The 23,680-nt window shown below is 42.3% G+C and overlaps 1 protein-coding gene and 1 long non-coding RNA gene across 2 annotated transcripts; both read left to right on the top strand.

Moving 5' to 3' along the window:
• Nucleotides 1–4,162: 4,162 nt before the first annotated feature.
• On the top strand, nucleotides 4,163–9,069 carry LOC113275921. The gene is made up of 2 exons (XR_003323822.1): nucleotides 4,163–7,687; nucleotides 9,024–9,069. It is a non-coding gene; the product is annotated as an uncharacterized LOC113275921 (long non-coding RNA).
• Nucleotides 9,070–17,163: 8,094 nt separating this feature from the next.
• Nucleotides 17,164–22,850, top strand: LOC113272701. Its single transcript, XM_026522502.1, has 7 exons — nucleotides 17,164–17,580; nucleotides 17,674–17,779; nucleotides 17,862–18,198; nucleotides 18,562–19,221; nucleotides 19,670–19,724; nucleotides 19,920–21,597; nucleotides 21,727–22,850. Exons 1-6 carry the CDS (start codon nucleotides 17,164–17,166, stop codon nucleotides 21,513–21,515), a joined length of 3,171 nt encoding a protein of 1,056 aa, XP_026378287.1. The 3' UTR covers nucleotides 21,516–21,597; nucleotides 21,727–22,850.
• The last annotated feature ends 830 nt before the right edge of the window (nucleotides 22,851–23,680 follow it).

Genomic DNA, 23,680 nt, shown 5'->3' with positions numbered 1-23,680 from the left:
AACATGAGTCATTCCTTCGACATATCACCAGTGCCTGAAAACCATGCTAAACGGAGAAGTCATCTGCATCTCTGCATCGTTATCTCCCTATGCGCCGATTTGTGGCATGGAGATGTTTGAGCCAAAGACCTGCCCGCGAGGAGCAGCCAACAAAACTCGCCACTCTCCACTGCCAAAGTGGGCGTCAATCAAAGGAAGCGACGGGCTTGCATCATTTCACAAAGAAATTCGGTCTCACACCACCTATAGGAAAGAGAAGCGCGTCAGTCTCCACCCGCCAAACCAGAGTTTCGCTCGCTCCCGTACCAAGCAAAAACGGGCTTTTATCATAAGTCATGATGAAAAAGGGAAAATCGTGTATCAGCGCCGTTGTTAGCAATTAACAGGGGAGACTACCATACAGTCTCTCCGTCCAACAGAATGCAAACACAGTAACGAGCCGCAAGAGGAAGTACCAGATGCACCAGGACAGCTACATGACGGAACCAACTCTACCATGGACGAGCTTGAGGTTATCAATGTCGGGAGTGAGGAATCTCCGCGACCCGTCTCAATCAGCTCGACTCTATGCGCATACGAACGCGCAAAGATGGTAGACCTTCTCAAAGAATATCAAGACGTATTCGCATGGACATACGAGGAAATGCCTGGCTTGGACGAGAAGATGGTCAATCACCATCTACACATAATACCTGGTTGTCCAAGGTAGTTCCGGTAAAAAAAAGAACGGCCAAATCAGGTGTTGTGTCGATTTTAGGGATCCGAACAAATGTTGCCCTAAAGATGATTTTCCACTTCCTAACATTGACATGCTGGTAGACGCCACCAGTGGACACCATATGTTCCCTTTCATGGAAGGGTACAGCGGCTACAATCAAATAAAGATGTACGAACACGACGCAAGTAAGACGGCTTTTCGAACTCCTCTCGGAAACTTTTACTATACTGTGATGCCTTTAGGCTTGAAAAATGCCGGCGCCACCTACCAGTGCGCCATGACTACCATTTTTCACGACATGATGCACAAGCAAGTCGAAGATTATGTAGATGATATAGTGCTTAAATCAAAAACTTGGGCGGCTCATGCGGAGATTCTGCGGCAGGTGTTTGAAAGGTGTCGCGCGTACAAACTGAAGATGAATCTATTGAAGTGTGCTTTTGGTGTCTCTTCGGTAAAGTTCATAGGTTTCCAGGTAACCGCCGAGGGAATTAAAGTCAACCCGGTCAAAACCCAAGCCATCCTCACAATGCCACCACCGCTAACTGTGAAAGAACTCCAGAGTTTCATGGGTAAAATAAACTACATTCTCCGCTTTATACCGGGGTTGGCTCAACTTGTTGCTTCGTTTACCCCCTTGCTGAAAAAAGGAGCGAGCTTTGTCTGGACCACGCTACAACAGGAGGCGTTTCGGAAGGTTCAACAAATATTGTCTTCCCCAGCTGTCATGAAGTCTCCCGTACAGGGAAGACCGTTGTGCCTCTACACTTCTTTTAGAGACACTGCCGTTGGAGCTCTCCTCGCCCAAAAAGATGACGAAGGGATTGAACATCCCATATACTACTTCAGTCGAACTTTAAGATATGCCGAACTCAGATATCCGAAAGCAGAAAAGGCGTGCTTGGCCCTGATTCACTCCATCCAGAAATTCAGACATTACCTGCTTTCCAACAAAGTGGTACTGATATCTAAGTCCGATCCTGTGAAGTTCCTCCTCTCAAAACTGGCCCTGATAGGAAGGCCAGCCAAATGGCTCCTCCAAATGTCAGAATTTGATATAACATGCGCTTCCCCGAGAGCTATCAAAGGGAAAGCAGTTGCGGATTTGCTAGCAGCATTCCCGGGAGAGAATACCACAATACTAAACGAGGACCTCCCTGGAGATTTTCCGGAGATCTCTTTCATCAAGGAAGAAACGTGGCTACTATTTTTCGACTGCTCCGCCACCCCTAAAAACGGTACCGGAGGAGCAGGTGTGGTTCTAGTATCCCTGACCAGTGAAGTCTCCTTGCACTCCTTCAAGCTAGACTTCCCTTGCACCAACAATTCAGCAGAATATGAAGCCTTTCTCATCGTACAGTCATTGGCTAAACAAGATGGAGCCACACGCCTGGATATAAAAAAGGATTTTAAATTACTTGTCAACCAGGTAAATGGAGTATATGTACTGAAGGAAGTAACATTGGCCCCATATAGAGCCGAGGTACAAAAGATACTAAATTACTTCGCCCAGCGACCATAACGCATGTTGGTCGCAGCGGTAACAAACATGCTGATTGTCTAGCCACACTAGCATCAAAACTGCAATTCGAAGGTTTTGAGGAAACCCTGATAGTGAAGAGACGAACCGTGGCTTCAACATGGCTTTTGCAACCCGAGGAGGCTGAAGCCGTCGACTGGAGAACACCGATTATCCAAGAGATTAACGGCTCGCTTTCCCAGGGAAAGGTCAGTCTCAAAACTTTACAAAATTTCTTCATGCTCCGAGGAGTGTTGTACCATCGGAACCCAGACGGTTCCTTGTCAAGATGCCTCGGAGAGAAAGAGGAGCAACAACAACTCAACCGCGTCCATGGAGAAGTTTGTGGGCTAACACTAGTGGTGACACTCTATCGCCGTTTGCAACACCTTGGATACTACTGGCAAGAAATGGAGACTCAATCTCGGTTACTTCAAAGAACCTATTCCAATTGTCAAGCGTCGCCGCATCAATTGGAAGTCTTCAATATTGGCCACGTCGGGAACTGGCAGGAGACATACATCAGTTACCTTCGCGACAGCGTACTCCCCACCAACAAGAAGGACGCAGCCGAGATAAAACAAAGGTCCAATAGATTCATATTCCATGAAGGAATCTTATATCGTAAAAGCTCTGGAGGAAGTTTTCTATAGTGTTTGAACGAGTCAGAAATCCTGATCATGCTGAAAGAAATGCACGAAGGCGAACACCAAGGAAAACGGAAGTTATTTCTTCAGATTTTACACGAGAAATACTACTGGCCAACCATGGAGGATGATGCAGCTGTTTTCATTCAGAGATGCCAAAAATGTCAAATCCACGAAAACCTTATCCATGTACCGTCGACTCCTCTGCTCTCAATAAGCAGTCCGTGGCCCTTTTATAGCTGAGGACTCGACATCATTGGAAAGATCAACCCGCCGTCTTCAAAACAGCACGAGTACATAATAACGGCAACGGAGTATTTCACCAAATGGGTCGAATCCATACCTTTACGAGGAACTACTGGAGCCACAATCGCGGCATTTATTAAGGAGTACATCATTTGCGGATTTGGCGTGCCTAAACATATTATCATCGACAACGGCACTCCTTTCGCCAACAAGCAAGTACGGGAATTACTTAAGGAATATGGAATCAAGCAAGTTTTCTCCACCGTGTAGTATCCCAAGGAAACAGACAGGCTGAAAACACAAACAAAACTTTGATCTGAATCCTCAGTCGGACAGTGCACGATAATCCTCGGACATGGAACGAACAATTGCCAATGGCACTTTGGGCGTATCGGACATCACCAAGAAGTTCCTACGGCGCAGACGCCATCCTCCCTCGTCTACGGCGCAGACGCCATCCTCCCAGCTGGTAGGTGTCTAAAACACCTTAATATTTAACTATTGTTTATGCTTTCTTTGCTAAGTTTTCTTGTAAATTATGTATCTTAAGTTTGCTTTTGAGTGTTTAGGTACTTTGGAGTCATTTGGAACAAAAGGAGAAGAAACATCGCTTAAAAGGACAAAAGTGTTGGAGACGGATTATTTCTCATTATTTGCTTTTATTTCTTCATCTCGATCCGAAAAGCATGTCGGCTTTAGTGATGCAAATATTGTCTGAAAATCATGACAACTTTAGTGATGAAAAGAAATTGAAGAGAAGAAATGGATTTGAGAAGTAAAAAACGGCTGTTGTTGGTGGAAGAATTCAAGCGAACAAAAGAACGTTTATTTGGAGCAAGGAGGGAATAATCATCGTTGCACAGGGAAGTGCTGTCAGAAGCACAATGGAGGAAATGGAGTCATCATTCTACTGTGGCTTATATCAACTTATGGGGTGCCTAGAATTCTGGTTAACCCTTATCTAGTACACCTGGGAGGCTATATCCACGTTTATTCTCCTACAAAAGACCTAAAAATCATAGAAGAATTTCTCTTATCATTTACATTTATTTATTCCTCTCTACCTGAAACTGAGAGAAGGCGGTCATGGAGATCGTCAGAGGAAATTAGAGAAATCAAAGGGGTTTTGAGTTAAGCAGTTAATGAAGTTGATAGTTCAATCGATTCAGAAAATGGTGATGTTCTCTTAAGAAGAAATTAAGGAAGAACTGCAGTCATTAAAAGAAGAAATTGAAGAGATTGAGAGGGGTTTTGGTTCTGTTGGTGTTTCCATTTATAAGCTGGGCAGGAAATGGAGTTCGAGTTCGATTCAGAAGGGGAATTTAGGGTTTCTACAATCAAAGAGAGAAATCCAGGAAGAAAAGATTAAAGTGAAGATGGGTTTTGGTCCGAGTTTGAATCCATGGAATTAAGAGTTCGATGGTGATACAGTAGTGGAGTTGGTGCTGCTGCTGAAGTACCAGATGAAGAACTGCCGTTTAATTGGAGTTTGGTGTTGTCGAATTGAGCTGAGATTGAGAAGTAGAAGATGTTGTTCTGGCCAGTTGCTTATGGGTTAGCTGAGAATTAGAAGATGGTAGTACTAGTGCCACTGAATCTTGATGCCGATGGAAGAACTGGTGGGAATTATGGTCAAAAACAATATGATTTTGGTGACTTGTGCTGATTCAAGGGGTTATGAGCTGCAATTGGAGATGAATCTGGTGGTGCAATTGGCTAGGATGGAATAGCGTTGCTTCAAGGATTAATGGGTTGTATGAGTTAATGATTACAGGAGCAAGGAGGAACTAAGATGGTGTTGTTGCCATTGAGTTCAGTTGGACAGAATTTGAGACAAGGAATTGTTGGTGACTGTATGGGTTGTGCAGCTTGAGTGTGAAGTTGCAGTTGTAGGTGAAATAGATAGTGAAGCTGTTGTTGTGTCACAATGAATAGATTCGCAGTGAAGGGTTGGCTTTGTTGCAGTTCAAGCTGGTTCGAGTTGACTTGGTGATGCCTGGATTTGTGATGTATGGGTATAAACTGATGGCATATGGGTATATTGATGCCATGTTTAGAACAGTGGGTTCTTGGAAGGCCTAAAGCTGAGATTGCAGAGATTATCTGTGGTGGTAATGGAAATGCAGGTGGCTTCATAACTCTTTGCAGAAATGCACTGGTGGTGTTGTTGCTGTGTAGATGGAATGATGATGATTTAGAGCAGAATGGGGCTGCTGTGAGAGCTTGAGTTGAGCAAGAGTTACAGATAGAGCTACATGTGCAGTTGCAGGTGCTTAACAAATGATTGTCATGATGCTGAAATGAGAAGTGGAACTGTTGGAGATGGCAGTGCAATTACAGATGATGCAGGAGGAATCGCAGGTCATGGGTGCAGCTGCAATGGAGGAACTCAATGAGAAATTAGGGATGTAGATGGATTTGCTGGTGTTTACAGGCAAGATTTGGTGGATGCTACTGCTCGTGAGGAAACTGATGGCTAGAGTTGAATGGAGATAGTATGGCTGTGACAGAGTTGGTGGTGCTGCTTCAAGGAACTGACATGGGTAGTTGTTAGTTAATGGCTGAGAAGATGCAAGTTATGGTGAATGTGCAGCTGGTTATGAGGTTGAAGTGATGCAGTCGATGGAGTTTGAAGTTGAGAGGAATGGCTCAAGTTCAGGGGTTGTGTTGATTGAATTTGAGTATGCAGAAATGAGTTGTTGCTGCCATGGGGGAATCTATGTGGAGCTATGGGCAGAGATTTCAAGTTTTGGAGATGCAGCTTTTGCAACTGTTAGTTGTGGTACTGATGTGGATTGATGAAGCTGAAAGTGCAGGGATGTTGAGTGTGATTGTGTTGCTGGTCTTGTGACTGAATCAGTGTTGCAGCTGTGCAGTGTTGATATCGTGAAGGTTACATGGATTAGATGAATGCATTAGGTTTACAGGGAAGCTACAATGGAGCTTGCAGTTCAGTTGGAGATGTTAATGGTGCTGGTAAAGATACACAAAAGTATGGAGCTGTGAACTGATGCCGCAGATGAGAATAGTGGGTGTGTGTGTCGAATCAACAACAAACTGAGTACAATGTGAACGACGAATCTGGTGGCTTGCTGCCATTGTCAAGTAGATATGGGATTGCAGTTGAGTTGCTACGACAGCTTGGTGGTGAAGCAGTGGCGATATTGAACTCATGGAGGAGGTGCAGATAGGTTTGTTGAGCCGCAGTTGCAGTTCAAGCTGCTGGAATAATTGTGTTGCTGTAATGAATTGCGGAGTTGGTTGTGCAGCTGTAATGGGTACAGAAGTAGCAGGTTTGTGAAGTGGTTTTGATGGCAGGTGAATGAGTTGAAGCACCAGCTGAGACAGGAAAAGATGCAGATTTGGAGTTGGTTGTGGAACTGGAGCTTAAATGGAAGAATGAGCTGGTAGGATGCAGTGATGCTGAATGAATAAGGAACCACGGATGGAAGAGTGTTGTTGCTGCCATAATGGAGAGGATACAACTGAGTATGGAGCTGAGATGCTGCCAGTGATAGCTGTTGCTGCTTATAATGGGTTATTGAAATATGCTGCTGTGGCTAGATGGATAATTTCAGAGTTGCATCTAATGGGTTTAGGTTGAACTAGAACTGATAGCAAATAGTTGTGGCAGAGTCGCAAAGGAGTTGAAGCTGTTGCTCATTACAGGACAGAGAAAATGGATCTGGTGGATGTTTACAAAGGGTTTTGGGAAGCAGCAAATGAATTTAAGCAGGTGTTTAGTAGTGGGGTTAGCTATTTGCAATTTCATGTGCAAGCAGAGAATGAATGAAGGGTATGAACGTGTATTGGTTCATGACTGAGATGGATTCGAATGGTCCGGGAAAGGAGATGGAGTACATCAAGTTGCAGCTGCAGCTGAAGCCGAAATAATGACGTTGGTGTCTGAAGCTGACGGAGTTAATGAACTGAATTGTGTTGTGGTGGAGCTCGCTGCAAGGAATCCGATGGCTGAGTTAGAAGATAATGAAGATGCTGATGCTGTGAACATGGTACTGCAGATGTTTGTGTTGTTGCAGGAGTGGACGATGAAGCTGCAGATGGTCTACCTTGAATGGGTTTTTTTTATGGCAGAACGAGTTCTCTGAATAGAAAGGCAGTGCAGGGAAGACTCGCCTTTGATTAATTAAGAAGGCTGTATGATTAATTAAATGTTGTGTGTGTTGAGTGATTGCAAGAACTGCAGGGAAGAAGAATTATGGGTTACAGTTAGCTGGTGGTGCTAGAGCTGGATGCCTCGTCAGTTCCACAAGATTGACAAGCTTAGTAAATTCTACATGGGCCTGTATTGACTGGGTTATGGCTGCTAGTGGGCTGGAACGTGAGTTAGTAAATTGGAGGTGGTCGAGATCTTTTGGAAAACCAATTCACACAACTGGGAGGCCATATAACTTCTCTTTTGGAATCTCTAATAAAAAATCATCTTCGTCTCTACTTTTGTGTTCTAGGGTTTAGAAACATGATAGGTTTTCTTTTCTTTCTTGTTATGAACTCCATTCACATGTTTAGATAATTTTATCTTGGTTAAGGAATAGGGTTATTTTGTTTTTGGTACTTAGGTTTTGTCCAAATTTTGAGTTTGGTCTAACATTTGTCCAGCTTGATGTTTGGTACTTGGAAAAGACGTTGACCCCGATTGACCACGTTAAATATTGACTTATGTTTAGTAATTATAAAATACATTAAATAAATTCTAATAACTATACCAATATACCCTTGACTTCACACATATTTACACAATTATATAACTCCTCTTCACCATTTTCTCTATCTCTGGTTAGAGAACTAACTTCCATTTGCCAACTTCAGACTCACCTAATTGATTTGTTGAATCAATTCCACCAAATTCAGATTTACCTTACCCGTTTGACCAAACGAACATTAATTCTTCACTATCGTTCAACCATAAGATCATTAATACATCGAAAACCCTAAAATCACAAGAGCATCTCCACTTCCTTGTTGTGAAATCAGAATCAATTGACACAACCCCTAAATTCATCTTTTACTGATGAAAACCCTAATTTCAGTCCATTGCTAAAAATCCCAAAATTGATATCAACAAATGCCAATTGCATCTCGATCAAGACCATATATCAATCAACCCGCGTCAGCGACTCGGGCCATGAACATCAACAATTTCTTTTCAAAACTGATTCAAATAAAACCCCTACGAACACTTCAATTTCGCTTAGAACTCAAATATGAGGAAAACCAATCTTCAATTCTCCTTCTTCTCTGTCATTCTACTGCTAACAGAACGAAGCTCTTGTAGTTTCGAACCCTAATTCTTCTCCTCAACGTTCCAGAGCTAAAATCCCATAACAAATTCACAACATCGATTAACAACAGCTTCAGTTTCGACATTGATTTCTTGTTCGCAACAAAACCCTAACCAATTTCATCATCAAAACCTCATCGAATTAATATCATCAGTAGCAGCTTCATCTCAGCAACTTTTAGATTCAATCTTTTCTGCACAGATCGACCCCTCTACAGACTTCATCTGAATCTTCTATTTCTCGAACTAATTTCATCACACCCTTCTGCAGTTTCGTCGCTCATCATCTCTCGATTTCAGCACCAGGATATGAAGATGGTTCACGGGGAGGCATAAGAAGATGAAGTAGAAAATAGATTAGGTTTTTAGAGACTGTTTGGTAAAGTGAAAGGGTATAACGGTATCTTAGACTAATAATTAAATTTTATTTCAGATTTTTAATAATTATTAAACGGAAGTCAAAATTAAAATGAGTCAACGCAAGTCAACGTCTTTTCCAGGTACCAAACACCAAGTTGGACAAATGTTAGACCAAACTCAAAACTTGGACAAAACCTGAGTACCAAAAACAAAATAACCCTAAGGAATAAGTTGGAATTCCAACCATGGTTTTTATGCAATGAATTAGTTTTGTCTCCATACTTTGTTGCTTATGATTCACTATTAATATTGGTATATGATATGAATGCATGTTTAGTCGAGTCGCGAACCGGTGGAATTAGTTTTCATCTCTATTGCTAGATTAGGGTTATCATACGTAAAAATGATAATTCCTGATTGCAAGTAGCATAATTGTGGGCATTGCTTGTAGTGATGCATCTTAGTAGTCACAAGTGGATTATAACCTTTGTTAAATCGGATTAGTGCTTTTACACGTTCGATTGCTTTGATTAGTCTTATTCTATAGAACTCAATGCTTTTATGGAGTTAAACTTAATTGTGCTTTTACACTTTAGGTTGCTTTCTAGAAAGAATTCACATATGCATCTTTTAATGTGGTTGTGATGAAATCAGGGAATTAGGGGATATACTTGCGATCAAGATATCTTAGGACTCTTAATAAAGTTGAGATTAAATATCAATTCTAGTTATTGTTGAAAAGCATGTTTTTGGATGAAAACGATATCCTTGACCAATCCTTTCACATATTTGAATTGTGTGCTTTATTTCTTTGTTTTTCTTTTATTTTATTTTAGTATATAAAAATCAGAATACCCCCTTGTTACTTATAGGAAACCGAAACAAACGACAATCCAAGACCTCTCTGTGGGAACGATCCTTTCTTGCTCTTGTTATATTATATATTTTGAGTAGTAATAAAGTGTAACTATTTTTGACTCCTACGACAGCGGTCACCAGCAGAAGTTAAAATCCCATCAACTAGGATTGCCGAAGCAAATGGAGTTCGATTAAATGAAGCTGAAGCATCGAGCGCCAGGGTAGCAGAGTTGGACACTGTGGATTCCAGAAGATCCAGAGCGGAAGAACACGCGCAAGCATACAAAAATAGGGTTTCCAGGGCATATAACAAAGTCGTGAAGCCTCAGGGTTTTCAAGTGGGAGATTTGGTACTGAAGACTGCCAAACACATCCAGCAAGACGGGTCCGCACCAAAATTCTCCCCAAAATGGGAAGGGCCTTATATAGTCACGAAAGCGTACAACAGTGGGTACTACAAGGTCATTAAAGAAGACGGAGGAAAAATGTAAGCGGTCATCAACGGAAATTGGCTCAAGGCATACTACGCCTGACCGTTGCCTCACACCTCACCATATCATAGCACGACTATCCAGACATCTTTCCGCTTCCTTTCACATCTCAATTATCAAGTTTCTTTTCTTTTGTTTAATTGAAGCAAATCAATAAAATTCTCTTATTTCTTCAAAAAAGAAAAAAAAAACCGATACAAAAAAAAATAAAAAAAATACGCGCTCGAGACCCAGAAAGAAACCAAACATCTCACAACTACATAACTCAGAAAAGCCCATCCAACAGATTGTAGTTCCTCGAAAGCATCATCTTCAACCGGTTTTGATACCTTTCAATCCTGCTCTTCAAGTTCTGGATCGATTCTTCCACTTTCTGTGACTCCATGGCCAGAGCCTTCTCCTCTTCCAAAATAGCCTTTATAGCAGGAGCGACATCAGCGAGAATACCGGCTCTGTCGACCTTCATGATATCAAGACGATGCCGCAACCAACTCACGTTGAACTTCAGGGATGCACAGGTAGACACCATGTTCTCCCACTTATGAATAGTTGGTTCCACGACGACACAGATGGATATACTTTCCATTTCAGCGACTATAGGCAAGAGACAATTCATTGTGGAAACCAAAGCAGACGAGCAATGTTGCACCACACTCCTGGTAGCGATGTGGTCGTATCTTTTCCATATATTTGTGTAAATAGTCACGAATTCCTTCCGCACCAGAAACCCACCAACGTTCTGGTAGTTAGAAGATAAACACTTCATGCGGATCTCGAACGACAAACCTGCATTGGGATACTCATGACAAGAAATGCCTAAATCGGCGTTTTCCAGATCTACAACGGTTGGAAGGATCGGACCCGAAGGAAGGGGGAAACCAAGTCATCCTCATCAACGATAGTCACACATGCTCCAACAGGGTATCTCTGCACAGAAGAAAATATTTTGTCACTCGTCAGCAAACAATGAAACATCTATTGATCAATGAAAGCATACCGGTATAATATTATTGACTCGGACAAACCGGGTAGGATAATTGTTACGAGAGTCAGACCTCACGCGCTTGACTGAAGAATCTAGCTGGCTCGAGGATGATCCGCTTCTGATTGACATAATAAAGACGGACTCGGCAAGAAGAAACCTTTGCACTGAAAAGAGGGAGATGATATAATTTCACCGGCATATATACTGTGGAAACCATAAAGAGAAAGAGAAACTGATGCCGAGAAGACAAGATGGGCCTACATTACAGCCAAAAACTAAGACTCAGTGAAATCTCCCGTCAAAACACTAATCAAGAGTAAAGAAAAATAGAGATACGTACTAGGAACACACTTCTCAACGTTATTGCTACCACTCCACCACCAGCACCGAGACTTGGAAGCAAGACCAGCTATATGACATAAGGAGGAAGAATCACGTCCCTTTTTGTAGCTGCATCGCTTTTGGAATGTAAATAAAGAAGGGATTTCCTATTTGAAGCCACGCATGGAAAGAGGCAACCAAGCTCGCAATAGCAGGATGCACGGTGCCAACAGTCCGCGCCACGCCGTGCCAAGCCAATAGTCCGCGCCACTCCAAATCCGAGTTGATCCAATACTAACAGCTCATCCCAATCTGAGCAATGCTAGCGGCTCATTCCAAGCGGATCCAATTCTAACTGCTCATTCCAAGCCAATCCAATGATAGCGGCTCCATTTAGGGCCGAGTCTATGCTGACGGATCCGTTCTGCATTCACAAGTCTATCCCGGATGGCGCACAACCATTCCAGTACGATGCCAGCATTCCAAGCCGATGCCAACATTCTGCATCTCAACCATCAACCACCTATACCACTTCGTGGCCTAGCTAGTAACACCAAGAGAAGATATACGCAAATCCACCAACACAACAATCACGAATTCTCCTTACCTCCCGAAAAAGGTTAGACGAATCTTCCCTACCATCTCTTCATGACTTGCAGTTTCGATTTTGTCCTTGTCTGTCACCATCTTATGCTTACCTTGCAACAAATCCCCTGTTCCGAGCTAAGCATGGGACTTAATGTTGATGGTGGTTTTTAGCTTAGGGTTAAAATCGTAAAACCTTAGTCAAACAGTGACGTCATACTTGAGTAATAACGTCACCACTACCACATTTATTAAACCGTTCAACATGTCTGCATAAAATTACCGGTGTACCTTTTTTATGTATATGTCGTGCTCCACGGCAGAGCCCTCGGTACTGACTGGCATCATCTCTACACATGCCAGCCACACATGCTAGCCAAACGTGCTAATGTCATGCCATGCCAGCCTCACCAACGTGCCAATGACATGCCATGCCATCCGCACCACCGTGCCAATGGCATGCCATGCCAGCCGCACCACCGCGCCAAAGGCATGCCGACCATGCCAGTCGCACCACCGTGCCAATGGCATGCCATGCCACCCACATCTCCGCGCCAAAGGCATGCCGACCATGCTAGCCGCACCACCGTGCCAATGGCATGCCATGCCAGCCACATCTCCGCGCCAAAGGCATGCCGACCACGACAGCCGCACCACCGTGCCAATGGCATGCCATGCCAGCCACATCTCCGCGCCAAAGGCATGCCAACCATGCCATCCGCACCACATGCCAATGGCCTTCCATGCCAGCCACATCTCCGTGCCAAAGGCATGTCGACCATGCCAGCCACATCTCCCCACCAAAGCCATGCCGGCCGTGCCTCCATGCCGCTGGCTGCCAAACGAAGGGTTGCAACAATCAACGGTTGTCCTTCCTCCTGAGATGCATATCTCAGCCGTACAAACTTGCCACCAAACGACTTGTGGAAATCTCTTGGCTACTGTGCCAAAGACCTAATTTGTCCACGCCAAAGCAATGTAGGCCATGCGTCCATGCCGCTGGCTGCCAAATGGAAGGTGGCAACAATCAACGGTTGTCCTTCGTTCTGAGATGCAGATCTCAGCCGTACAAAGTTGCCACCAAACGACTTGTGGCAATCTCTTGGCTACGGTGCCAAAGCCCTAATTTGGCCACGCTAAAGCCATGTTGGCCATGCCTCCATGCCACTCACTGCCAAAAGGAAGGTTGCAACAATCAACGACTATCCTTCCTCCTGAGATGCAGATCTTAGCCGTACAAACTTGCCACCAAACGACTTGTGGCAACCTTTGGCTACGCTGCCAAATCTTTAGCCACGACACATACATAGTTATGCCAATTCTTTGGTCACGACACCAAACCCTAATTAGCCACGCCAAGAGCATGCGCAAGCCATGCCAGCACCGTGGACACACCACCAGTTACCAACGGAGTGTAACCACAATCAACGACTAACCTTCCTCTCAAGATGCGAAATCTCGGCCGTCGAAAGTCACCACCAAACCGGCAAGCCTCTCAATCTTAACTTTCCAAACAATAGCAACATGCTACACGTTGATAGACACATTTATGTGTCTATTTTCATCTCTTTTGTGTATTTTGTTAGTACCCATTTGTTCTTATTATGGTGTTTTTATGTTTGTTTAGGTGTTTTTGGAGAAAATACCCTTCTGTGGAAAGAGTTGCTCAAAAAGTGATGATTTACACCCCGGAGAAAAGTACTAAAGGCACCCCAGAAATGCACCGGAAACATCCCAGAAATGTCCCGGAGGAACCAAGAAAAATTACTATTTCCACCCAAGAATTACTATTTCAGCCCAAATTGCTAAAGGGACACCCGTACAGGATTAGGGGGAGGCCAGTTTTCTTCCCAAATTCAAATTCCAAAATTGGCGGGAAACTTAATTATCGTCTGCATGATTTGGAGTTGAATTTTTGGACGTGTTTTTGCGAGATTCAACACCTGAAATCAATTGGGCTGGGCTTGAATTCACAGGACAGAGTTAGTACAAGCATTTTGATCGAGCAAAATGAGCCAAGTAAGCCGTGGGAGGAAATCAAAGTTAAACAGGGGAAGATATTATCGGGTGCACTGTGAGCTAAATTTGGAAAGTTTGTGGACAAACAGGGGAAGATATCTTCTCTTATAAAGTTTGTATGTGGCTTATGGAAGTATTACAACTCATTTGCGCAGGCAGAAGAGGTGGAAAAGATCGTATCTTGGCTGACAGTGAAGAAAATAAAAAAAATATTTTCCCGAGTAAATGAGAATTATATGGAGTTATTGCGAGGGATTAAATGCTGCTGTTGGGTATAAATTAACTCCTTGGGTCGAGTAGAAGGGCTGTCGAGAGTTTTGGGAGCTAGGGAGAGCTAGAGAAGACGAAATCAGAGTTTAACAAAACTCTGCTGCTGCTGCTGATGATGATGAAGAACACGAAGAACGGACCAGCCAGAGCAGTCGTTCTTCAACAGTGACAGCGACAGCGGCTCGTGGGTCGTAGTGTGGGTCTTAAAAATCTACAACGACAGTTAATCTTTTTATCGTTCTTCCTTTTGTAACGGTGAACAGCGCCTTTGCAACAGTTATTTTTGTTGCAATTTTTCTGTTCACTTGTTTTACTCCCTTTAATCAACTTTTTGAGCTTAATACAAGTATTTTGAGATTATGATTAATATGAGGAGCTAAACCCAACACTGGGGTGATGGAGGAAGCCTTGTTTCACACTTGGGTAATTATATTTAATTCTTCTCATGACTTTTGCACTAATTTTAATTAAAATTATGATTTGAAAAAATTAGTTGTCATTTGATTTGATGCGGCATGCTTAGCTTAGATGATTTGATGCCTCATGCATAACATTTACATCTAATATTTGGAGAATTTATCTTGGCAAAAATAAGAGTCAATATATTTTATATATTTACTGAGCTATAATTGTTAAAAGAATCATTATTTGAACCTTAAGAAATGAATTCGGTGGAATCCTAAACCCCAGTACCTCTTGCACCATTGTTAATATTTTTGTGTATATAATTTTTATAAATCTAAAAATCCATTACCTTCACAAGTCTGAGAGTTTGAACCTCATTACTACAACCACGAAAAATCTATAATCACACGTTTTCCACGAAAACACTCGAGACATCAAAACATGTCACAAACTGGGGGATGCTCATCAGGGTATTGGTCTGGCGGTTTACAGCGTGCGGCATACACTACGCCCGCTAAAAGAAAGTGTCATAAGATTGAGGCGGTTATTAAATACAGGAAGTAATGGTGAAACGTTTCCTTCATTATGGAAACATCAATTCCAGGCGTTACCAGTTACCGCTTTCTTCCATTTATTCAACCGTTTCCACTTCTTACGAGACTAGGGTACGTTTTTGTTGAGACTTGTATAAATAGGTATCACCTATTTCCAACAAAGGACAAGTTTGGGTCAGGAGAATACAACACTCAGAAATCACTTGTTAGCTTTACCATTTGTTAGCTTTCCACTTTTTGATACAAATCGTCAAACAACTACTCTTCCCGAATCAACTATTCTGGTCTCAACACTCTCTTCGCTTCCCTCCCTAGACCAACCCTTCTCCTTCACTTTGTGACTGAAGCAAGTCTAGAACGACCATTTCTTGGTTTAGGCCGGATTTGTACAGATTGATCTCTCGAATCAAAGTACTCCCTTGCAGTACATTGTTTAGGGTTTAGACTCGTTTCTCACCCACACACTCGAAATTACCAAAATCAGCAGAAACTGTTTTCACCCTCAAACAGTTAACTAACCAATATCAATAGTTGAACCAAAGTCCTTATGTGACCTAAAATCTACGACGGGCGCCCCAAAATATGTCATTATAACATAATTTGTTTGATAAACCCAAAACATTTCCTAAAATCCCTATAATAATAATAATAATAATAAAAGCCATTATGGCGCAGCTTGTCGCGCGTCTCCCTGCCAAATCTTTGTAATTACATATGTTTCCTTTTTTAATAATAATAATAATAAAAAAAGCCACCAACTATTTTCCATAGGCTAGGGATTGTTATTCAAAAAGGTATTGGAGCCCAGCTTGTTGCTAGGCTACCCACCAACTCTTTGTAAATTTCCTTTGTTTTTATAATAATAATAAAAGCCCGACTCCCACCCAAAATAAAAATAAATAAATAATAATAATAATAATAATAATAATTGTTGATACTGCTCATGTTCTCTCCGCCATCAATAGCTTTCCCAAAGTCACCTCATGTGGAAGGGATGGCTTACGAGCACAATATCTTCTGGATGCATTCAGTGGCAACGCTTCGGCTATTTCAGATGAGCTTTTGCATTCAATAACGGGTGTCGTTAATCTATGGTTGGGTGGCAATTTCCCTTCCTCTCTGGGAGAATTCATTGCGAGCGCCCCTTTAACACCTTTACTTAAGCCAGGAGGTGGTGTAAGACCGATTGCAGTAGGAACCATTTGGAGGCGACTATGTTCCAAACTAGCCGCTACTTCAGATTGTAAGCATTTGTCCTCATATCTAGGCGATTTCCAGTTCGGTGTGGGTACACCCTGTGGTGGCGAAGGAATTTTGCATGCTTCCAATAGACTTTTGGAGTTCAAAGGAGACAGTGCAACTCAAACCATGATGTTTATTGATTTCACAAATGCATTCAATCTTGTCGACATGTCTGCAATGCTCAAAGAGGTTAGTCTACATTGTCCTAACATTTCAAAATGGTTTGAGTTTTGTTACTCTAACCCAGCTAGACTGTACTACAATGATGTTGTACTCTTTTCTACAAAAGGGGTGCAGCAAGGAGACCCACTTTTCCCCCTCCTATTGGCCCTGACATTACATCCCCTAGCTATCAAGATTGCAACTCAGTGTGTATTAGACTTTCATGCCTGGTATCTCGACGACGGTACCATCGCAGGCGATACATACGAAGTATCTAAAGCCTTGAAGATTATTCAGCAAGAAGGACCTGCAAGGGGTTTATTCATAAATATCACTAAGACCGAGATCTTCTGGCCAACAACATATCTTAGGAGCTTTGAGAACGATGTCTTGCCTTCCAATATTTGCAGAGCTGAGTTTGGAGTGAAGGTGCTGGGAGGGCCTGTAAGTTTAGATCAGAATTCTGTAGTAATATGGTGATGGGTAGAGTTGCGAAGAAAGTGAACTTAATGCTCAAGGTACAACAACTTCAGGACACACAATGTGAATTGCTGCTACTACGTAACTGCATTGGAGTATCTAAACTTTACTTCACATTGCGGACCACCAATCTTATGGCCATACACGATGCAACTCTACTTTACGACCAGCATATCCTTCAATATTTGCGTCAAGTTGTTGGCGATGGCGCTGGCTTTGGACCGGTACAACAAAGGTTACCTACCTTACCTTTTAAATACGGTGGTTTTGGTGTTTACACCATGGCAGATACTGGGAAATATTGCTACTTGGCTTCATATGCACAAACTCAGCAGCTACAACAAGATATCCTAAAGCTTCCATCTCCCTCAGATCTGTGCCCTTGCTTCGAACGTGCTCTACAGATCTTTACACAGGCATGTGGTACCTCAAGTTCCAATTAAAATATCAATGATGCTTCCCCCTATTTCATGAAGTTTCTGGCAACAACTTACTTTGATGTTGTGAAGGAAACTTTACCCTCATGCTTTGTTCTAAACGACAGAGAATCTATTTTGTGGCAACATAACAGGGATAAGCATGCTATGGATTTCTTAAAAGCCATCCCTATCACAGGTTTAAACCAAGCTGTTAACTCGAGACAGTTTAGCATTGTGCTGCATTATCGATTAGGAATACCTTTTTTTGTGGCGGACAGCTTATGCTCCATTTCTGCAAGGTCCATGGACATATACGGCGATCATGCTATTCACTGCGCCAGCAAAGTGGGACTCAAATTTAGACATGATATGGTTCGTGATGGCTTTGCTGATATGTGTTAAAGCCGGTGTCGCAACGAGGAAAGAAGTTTCATTGGGTTTTCTATCCAATAATGCAAACACTCTAAAGCCAGCAGACATCATGGTTTATAACTGGGAAGATAGTAAGAATGTTTGCTTTGATGTCACATGGGTCTCCCCATTTACAACTGCCCGTATGCGTTCCTACTCTCCAGGCCATGCTATCTCTGTAGTGGTGACCCTCAAGATGCGCAAGTACTTTAAAAAATGTGCAACACACAGACATGGCTTCCAAGTATTGGATTTCACTACCTTGGGTGAACTAAGCGAAGACACTGTTTTATTTTTAAAGCGATTGAGAAACTGCCTTGTTAGATACGATGCCAATTATAAAATCGGTAGTTCTATTTTTTATAGATTGAGTATTATTATTCAAAAGGGAGTTGGTGCCCAGCTTGTGGCTATGCTTTCAACACACCCTGTGTAATTTTCGACTTGTTTTTCCTCTTTAATAAATGCCCTTTGAGGCTTCTTTTTAGCACATGGATATGAGTTCGGGGTGTTGGCTTTTACAACATTTGGTGAGTTAGATGATGATACTTGTGTTTTTTTGAGTAGGTTGAGGAACTATCTTGCTAGTCAAGATGCCAATTGTAAAGTAGGAGGGTCTCTTTTTCACATAATAGGTATTATTATTCAAAAGGGAGTGGGTGCCCAGATTGTTGCTAGGCTACCAACACCCATGATGTATAAACTGACTTTGTTTGCAGAAGATAGTGTTTGCTCATGTTGTAATCGGGTTATGGATCTGTTTGGTGACCATGCCATCCATTGTGCTAGTGAAGTGGGTCTAAAATATCGCCATGATATGATAAGAGACCTGTTTGTGGAGTTGTGTTATAAAGCTGGAGTAGCTGCAAGAAAAGAGGCGTCACTGGGTCTTACATCTGACATGAGCACCCCTCTCAAACCGGCAGACCTCATGATATATAAATGGGAGAATGGAAAGGACATTTGTTTCAGCGTCACGGGTGTTTCACCTTTTTCCAGAGGAGGAAACCGTGCCTTCACACCAGGCCACGCAATCTTTGCTGCTATCGCACGTAAACGCAACAAATACGCTGATCTGCGCTCGACTTATGGGTACGGTTTTAGTGTTTTAGCCTTTACGACATTGGGGGAATTGAGTGAAGACATTACAATCCTTTTGAAAAGATTGAAGAACTGCATGGCAAGTCATGATGTTAATAACGATTTAGGCAGTTTTCTTTTCCTCAGGTTAGGCATCATTATTCAAAAAGGCATTGGGGCGCAACTTGTCCCGCGTCTCCCTGCCAAATCTTTGTAAATTACATATGTTTCCTTTTTTAATAAAAGCCTTCATGGCCCCTTTTATAATAATAATAATAATAAATAAATGATAATAATAATAATAAAAAAGTTTTGTACGAGTCACTTAGGGATTTTGATTTTTTCTTTTTTCTTTTTTTTCTCCTCTTATGTTTTGCATCATCTTTTCTCTGAGAGTCGAACTCGATTTAGGTTGTTTCGTGGTTGGTTGTTTCGTTGGTTACAGGAAGAGTTTAGTAATTTTGTATCTCGTTTCTTCTTTTCCCCATCATCGTTTTCTCCAATTCTTCTTCATCTTTTCTCTGAGGTAGTGGGGTTTTGTCGTTTGACATACCGTGTTAAAGTTTTTGTGGCTGTTTTCTTCATCTTTGAGCAGCAACTTTTGTATTCGTTTTCAGGGCCTTGTCAAAGTTGAGGTGTTTCAGGGGGAGGTTTGATTACTGGTGAGAATTTTACAGGGGAGTGAAATTCAAGGTTGGGGTTTTTCATTCAGATTGATTGTTGTGTGTAATTGAATTTGAATTAAGGTGGGGGTTTTGTGGTTGGATTGGAAGCAGTTAATCGAGTAGTTCTCAATCCTCAGTGGTGCAAAGTGAGTTTTCAGCATATGTTCTGTGATTGTTCAGTGGTGTAGGATTTATAAAAGCAGGATTGTTGTGTGTAATTACAATGCTTCTTCCTCTTATGCCACCAACACTGACAGCAATCCCTTGGATGCTCCAGATGCAGTTCTTCTCACTATGGAGATGCTTGACAGGGTAATGCGAAAGCATATTACCACAATTATAAGTATCCCCCCACCTTGTAGATTACAATTTTCCCAAACTCTTAAAGCTGCATTAGACAATGTCATTTCCAAACCTATGCATCTAGATGCTTGGTTGCAACTGCTTTTACTCCCTGTCTGCACATTGAACCTTTATGTTCCGAAGTACTCATCGGAAGAACGTTCAGGAAATAGAAGAAAACTTCAGGTGGCTGCCATCAATCAGGATTTCATGCTGTGGAATGAGCCAGAAGGATGTTTTAAATTGACCCAAGAATTATTAGGTTTCTCGAAACCTAAGCCACATCACAAGCCTATTCTGAAGAATAAGAAGAACTCCAATGTAGAAGCTAGCAGAAGGAAGATCAGTCATGGGAATTTCTCAGCTGCTATTCGCATCCTGTCATCCAATGGTGTGGCTCCTTCTACACCAGACACCCTTTATGAATTGCAGCAAAAACACCCTCCAACACCTCCTCCTGCCATTCCCATAGAGAACATCTCAGCCACGACCTTGTCAGTGGATGCTACATTGGTGCTTTCTGCCATTAAGAGCTTTCCAAAAGGGACTTCATGTGGGAGAGAAGGTCTCAGAGACCAACATCTGTTGGACGCAATGAGTGGCCCTACTGCTGCTATTGCTGATGATCTACTAAAATCCATGGCTGGTGTTGTTAACTTGTGGCTGTCAGGTCAGTGTCCTCCCATTCTCGGTGAATATGTGGCTAGTGCTCCTCTCACTCCACTGCTCAAACCTGGAGGTGGGTTGAGATCAATTGCTGTAGGTACTATATGGAGGCGGTTGTGTTCCAAATTAGCCGCAACCTCTGTAACCAAAGATATGACAGAATACCTAGGTACTTACCAGTTTGGGGTTGGAATACCTTGTGGGAGTGAAGGCATTATGCATGCTGCAAACCGGCTACTAGAGATGAAGGGTTGCGAGTCCAACATGACTATGTTGTTGATTGATTTTTCCAACGCTTTTAACCTAGTTGACAGGTCCACTTTGATTAAGGAAGTAAGAGCTCACTGCCCCAGTATTGCAAGATGGGTTGAATTTTGTTATTCAACACCTGCAAGACTCTATTACAATGACAATATACTCTCTTCCGCAACAGGTGTTCAGCAGGGTGACCCTTTGGGTCCACTTTTATTTGCTCTTGTCTTGCAACTTGTTGCTGAGTTGATTGCTTCTCAATGCACTCTAGATTTCCACGCCTGGTACTTAGACGATGGAACCATAGCATGTGACACTCTAGGTGTTGTCAACGCCTTGAAAATATTGCAAGAAGAAAGGCCTAGAAGAGGACAACATCTAAACATATCTAAGACTAGGGTATTTTGGCCAACTAATGATTCTAGAAGAGATTCACCTGATGTCTTCCCCGCTCAAATCAGCAAGCAATCCGTTGTGGTGAAAGTACTTGGTGGGCATGTCAGCCTTGACTTATAATACTGCAGTAATTTGGTACATGCAAGAGTCGATAAAGCTGTGCATCTCATGACCTGTATACAACAGCAGCAATACCCACAGAGTGAGATGCTTCTATTACGTAGTTGCAGTGGTGTTTTAAGTTGTATTTCAATTTACGAACCACCAGCCCTTTGGCAACTCAATCTGACTCTTTGGAGTTTGATAAACATCTAATGCATTACTTGCGCAGGATAATGGTTGGAGACGGAGCAGGCTTTGGTTTGATTCAGCAGCGCATTGCTACATTGACAATCAAAAACGGAGGCCTTAGTGTTCTTAGTATGTCATATACGGGGAACTATTGCTATCTTGCTTCTTATGCTCAGACTCAGTTCCTGCAAAGTGCCATTTTATCATGCTCTTCAACTTTAGAATCATGCCACAACTATCAACATGCCTTGCAGACATACACTCAGGCCTGTGGATTATCTGCTTCCACCTTCAACATCAATGATGCCGCCCCTCAGTATATGAATTCTTTGGCGGTTAAATACTTTGATGTTATTATGGATAAGATACCCACAAGTTATTCCTTGTCTGAGCGTGACTTCTTCCTTTGGCAGAGCAACCGTACATCAAATGCGATGGAATTTCTCAAAGCCATTCCAATTAGTGGACTAAATCAGGCAGTTGGACCAAGACACTTCCGTGTCGTGCTCCAATATCGTTTTAGCATACCTCTTTTCCACAAAGATGTTGTATGCTGCAGTTGTAGTAGACCCATGGACGTCTTCGGAGACCATGCTTTACATTGCGCCAAATATGTGGTACTAAATTTCGTCATGATCTTGCGAAAGATGTCTTGGCTGAAATTTGTTATAGAGCCCGTGTACCTGCAAAGAAAGAAGCTTCCTTGGGTGTTCTGTATAACTTTAACAAAGACTTAAAGCCAGCTGATATTCTCGTGTATAATTGGATAGATGGTAAGGATGTATGCTTTGATGTCACATGTGTCTCGCCATTCACAACTGCCAGGACACGCAACTTTACTCCAGGGCATGCCATTTCAGCTACAATTACGCGTAAATGTCACAAATACCTCGACAAGTGTGCTGCACTTGGATATGGATTTGGGGTGTTGGCTTTTTCTACCTTAGGTGAGCTAAGTGAATATAAAATTACTTTTCTGAGAAGATTGAGAAACTGTCTCATTGGTCATGATGCCAACTCCAAGGTAGGTGATTCTCTCTTTCATAGGTTAGGCATTGATATTCAAAAGGGTGTTTGCCTTCCACCGATGTCGTCGTATAATGTCGTCGTTGACATTGTACCTTGTATGATATGTAATAATAATAATAATAATCTTTCCCTGTATATCACTTGAATCCCCATATCTTTGCTTGTCGATTGATACTAGCCTTGTGCTGATTCACCGAGAATACTTGATCTCCCGTGTCGGTTATTGCAGTTACTAGGTTTCTGCAATGCCGAGAACAAGGAGAACAATATCTTCCCAAGATCAAAACAATTCAGATGAAGAGGAGATTAGTGAATTCAACGCAGAACCATCAGATGGATGCATGGTACATTGTCTTTTTGTACTTTTCGACGAATGCCAGAACACCGTTAATGGAAGGGGTTATGCTAAAACTTCTATCTTACGCCGTATACGTGATCAACACTGGACTTCCAGGGAGTCCATCATCATATGCAAAGAAAGGATACGCACTAATCCAAATGTTTACTTGGCTTGGGAAAGAATGTTAAACCGATTGCAGATGTGGTTGTGTTGGGATTGCATGAAGGTACAATCATGGAAGCGGCATTGTCGCCCCCACAATGGTACTATTTTGTTAGGTACCTTAAACGACAGACATGTTGGATTTTTGATTCATGGAATTGAAAAACCATTGGAACGTCCGACTTCTGTTGGTTCAACTTCTGCAGCCGCAGTTTCGGATGTTTCTGAAGACACCTTTTGTTTATCCCTGGACTTACTTGATTTAGTCTATCAGAAAGAATTTACCACAACTTCCAGTATTCCACCTCCATGTCGCCTGAACTTTTCAAGAGCACTGAAAACTGCTCCTGACAAAGTGATTGCTAAACCTAGTGAGTTATCTCCGTGGATGCAATTATTACTTTTACCAATCTGCACCTTAAATTTGTTTGTACCCAGCACTGCCAATGAAGCACGGTCGAGT

Source organism: Papaver somniferum, chromosome 4 (genome assembly GCF_003573695.1).
Source record: "Papaver somniferum cultivar HN1 chromosome 4, ASM357369v1, whole genome shotgun sequence".
Lineage (NCBI taxonomy): Eukaryota > Viridiplantae > Streptophyta > Magnoliopsida > Ranunculales > Papaveraceae > Papaver > Papaver somniferum.
Note: the sequence above shows the minus strand (reverse complement) of the source record. Positions and strands in the feature narration are given on the sequence as shown.

Excerpts from the sequence above, each read along its gene's own strand:
- LOC113272701 (XM_026522502.1), top strand. The coding sequence starts at position 17,164 with ATGGGTAGAGTTGCGAAGAAAGTGAACTTAATGCTCAAGGTACAACAA. Across the intron at positions 18,199-18,561 it reads GTGACCCTCAAGATGCGCAA|GTTGAGGAACTATCTTGCTA; the intron begins GTACTTTAAAAA and ends TTTTTTGAGTAG. Across the intron at positions 19,725-19,919 it reads TTGAGGTGTTTCAGGGGGAG|TGGTGTAGGATTTATAAAAG; the intron begins GTTTGATTACTG and ends GTGATTGTTCAG.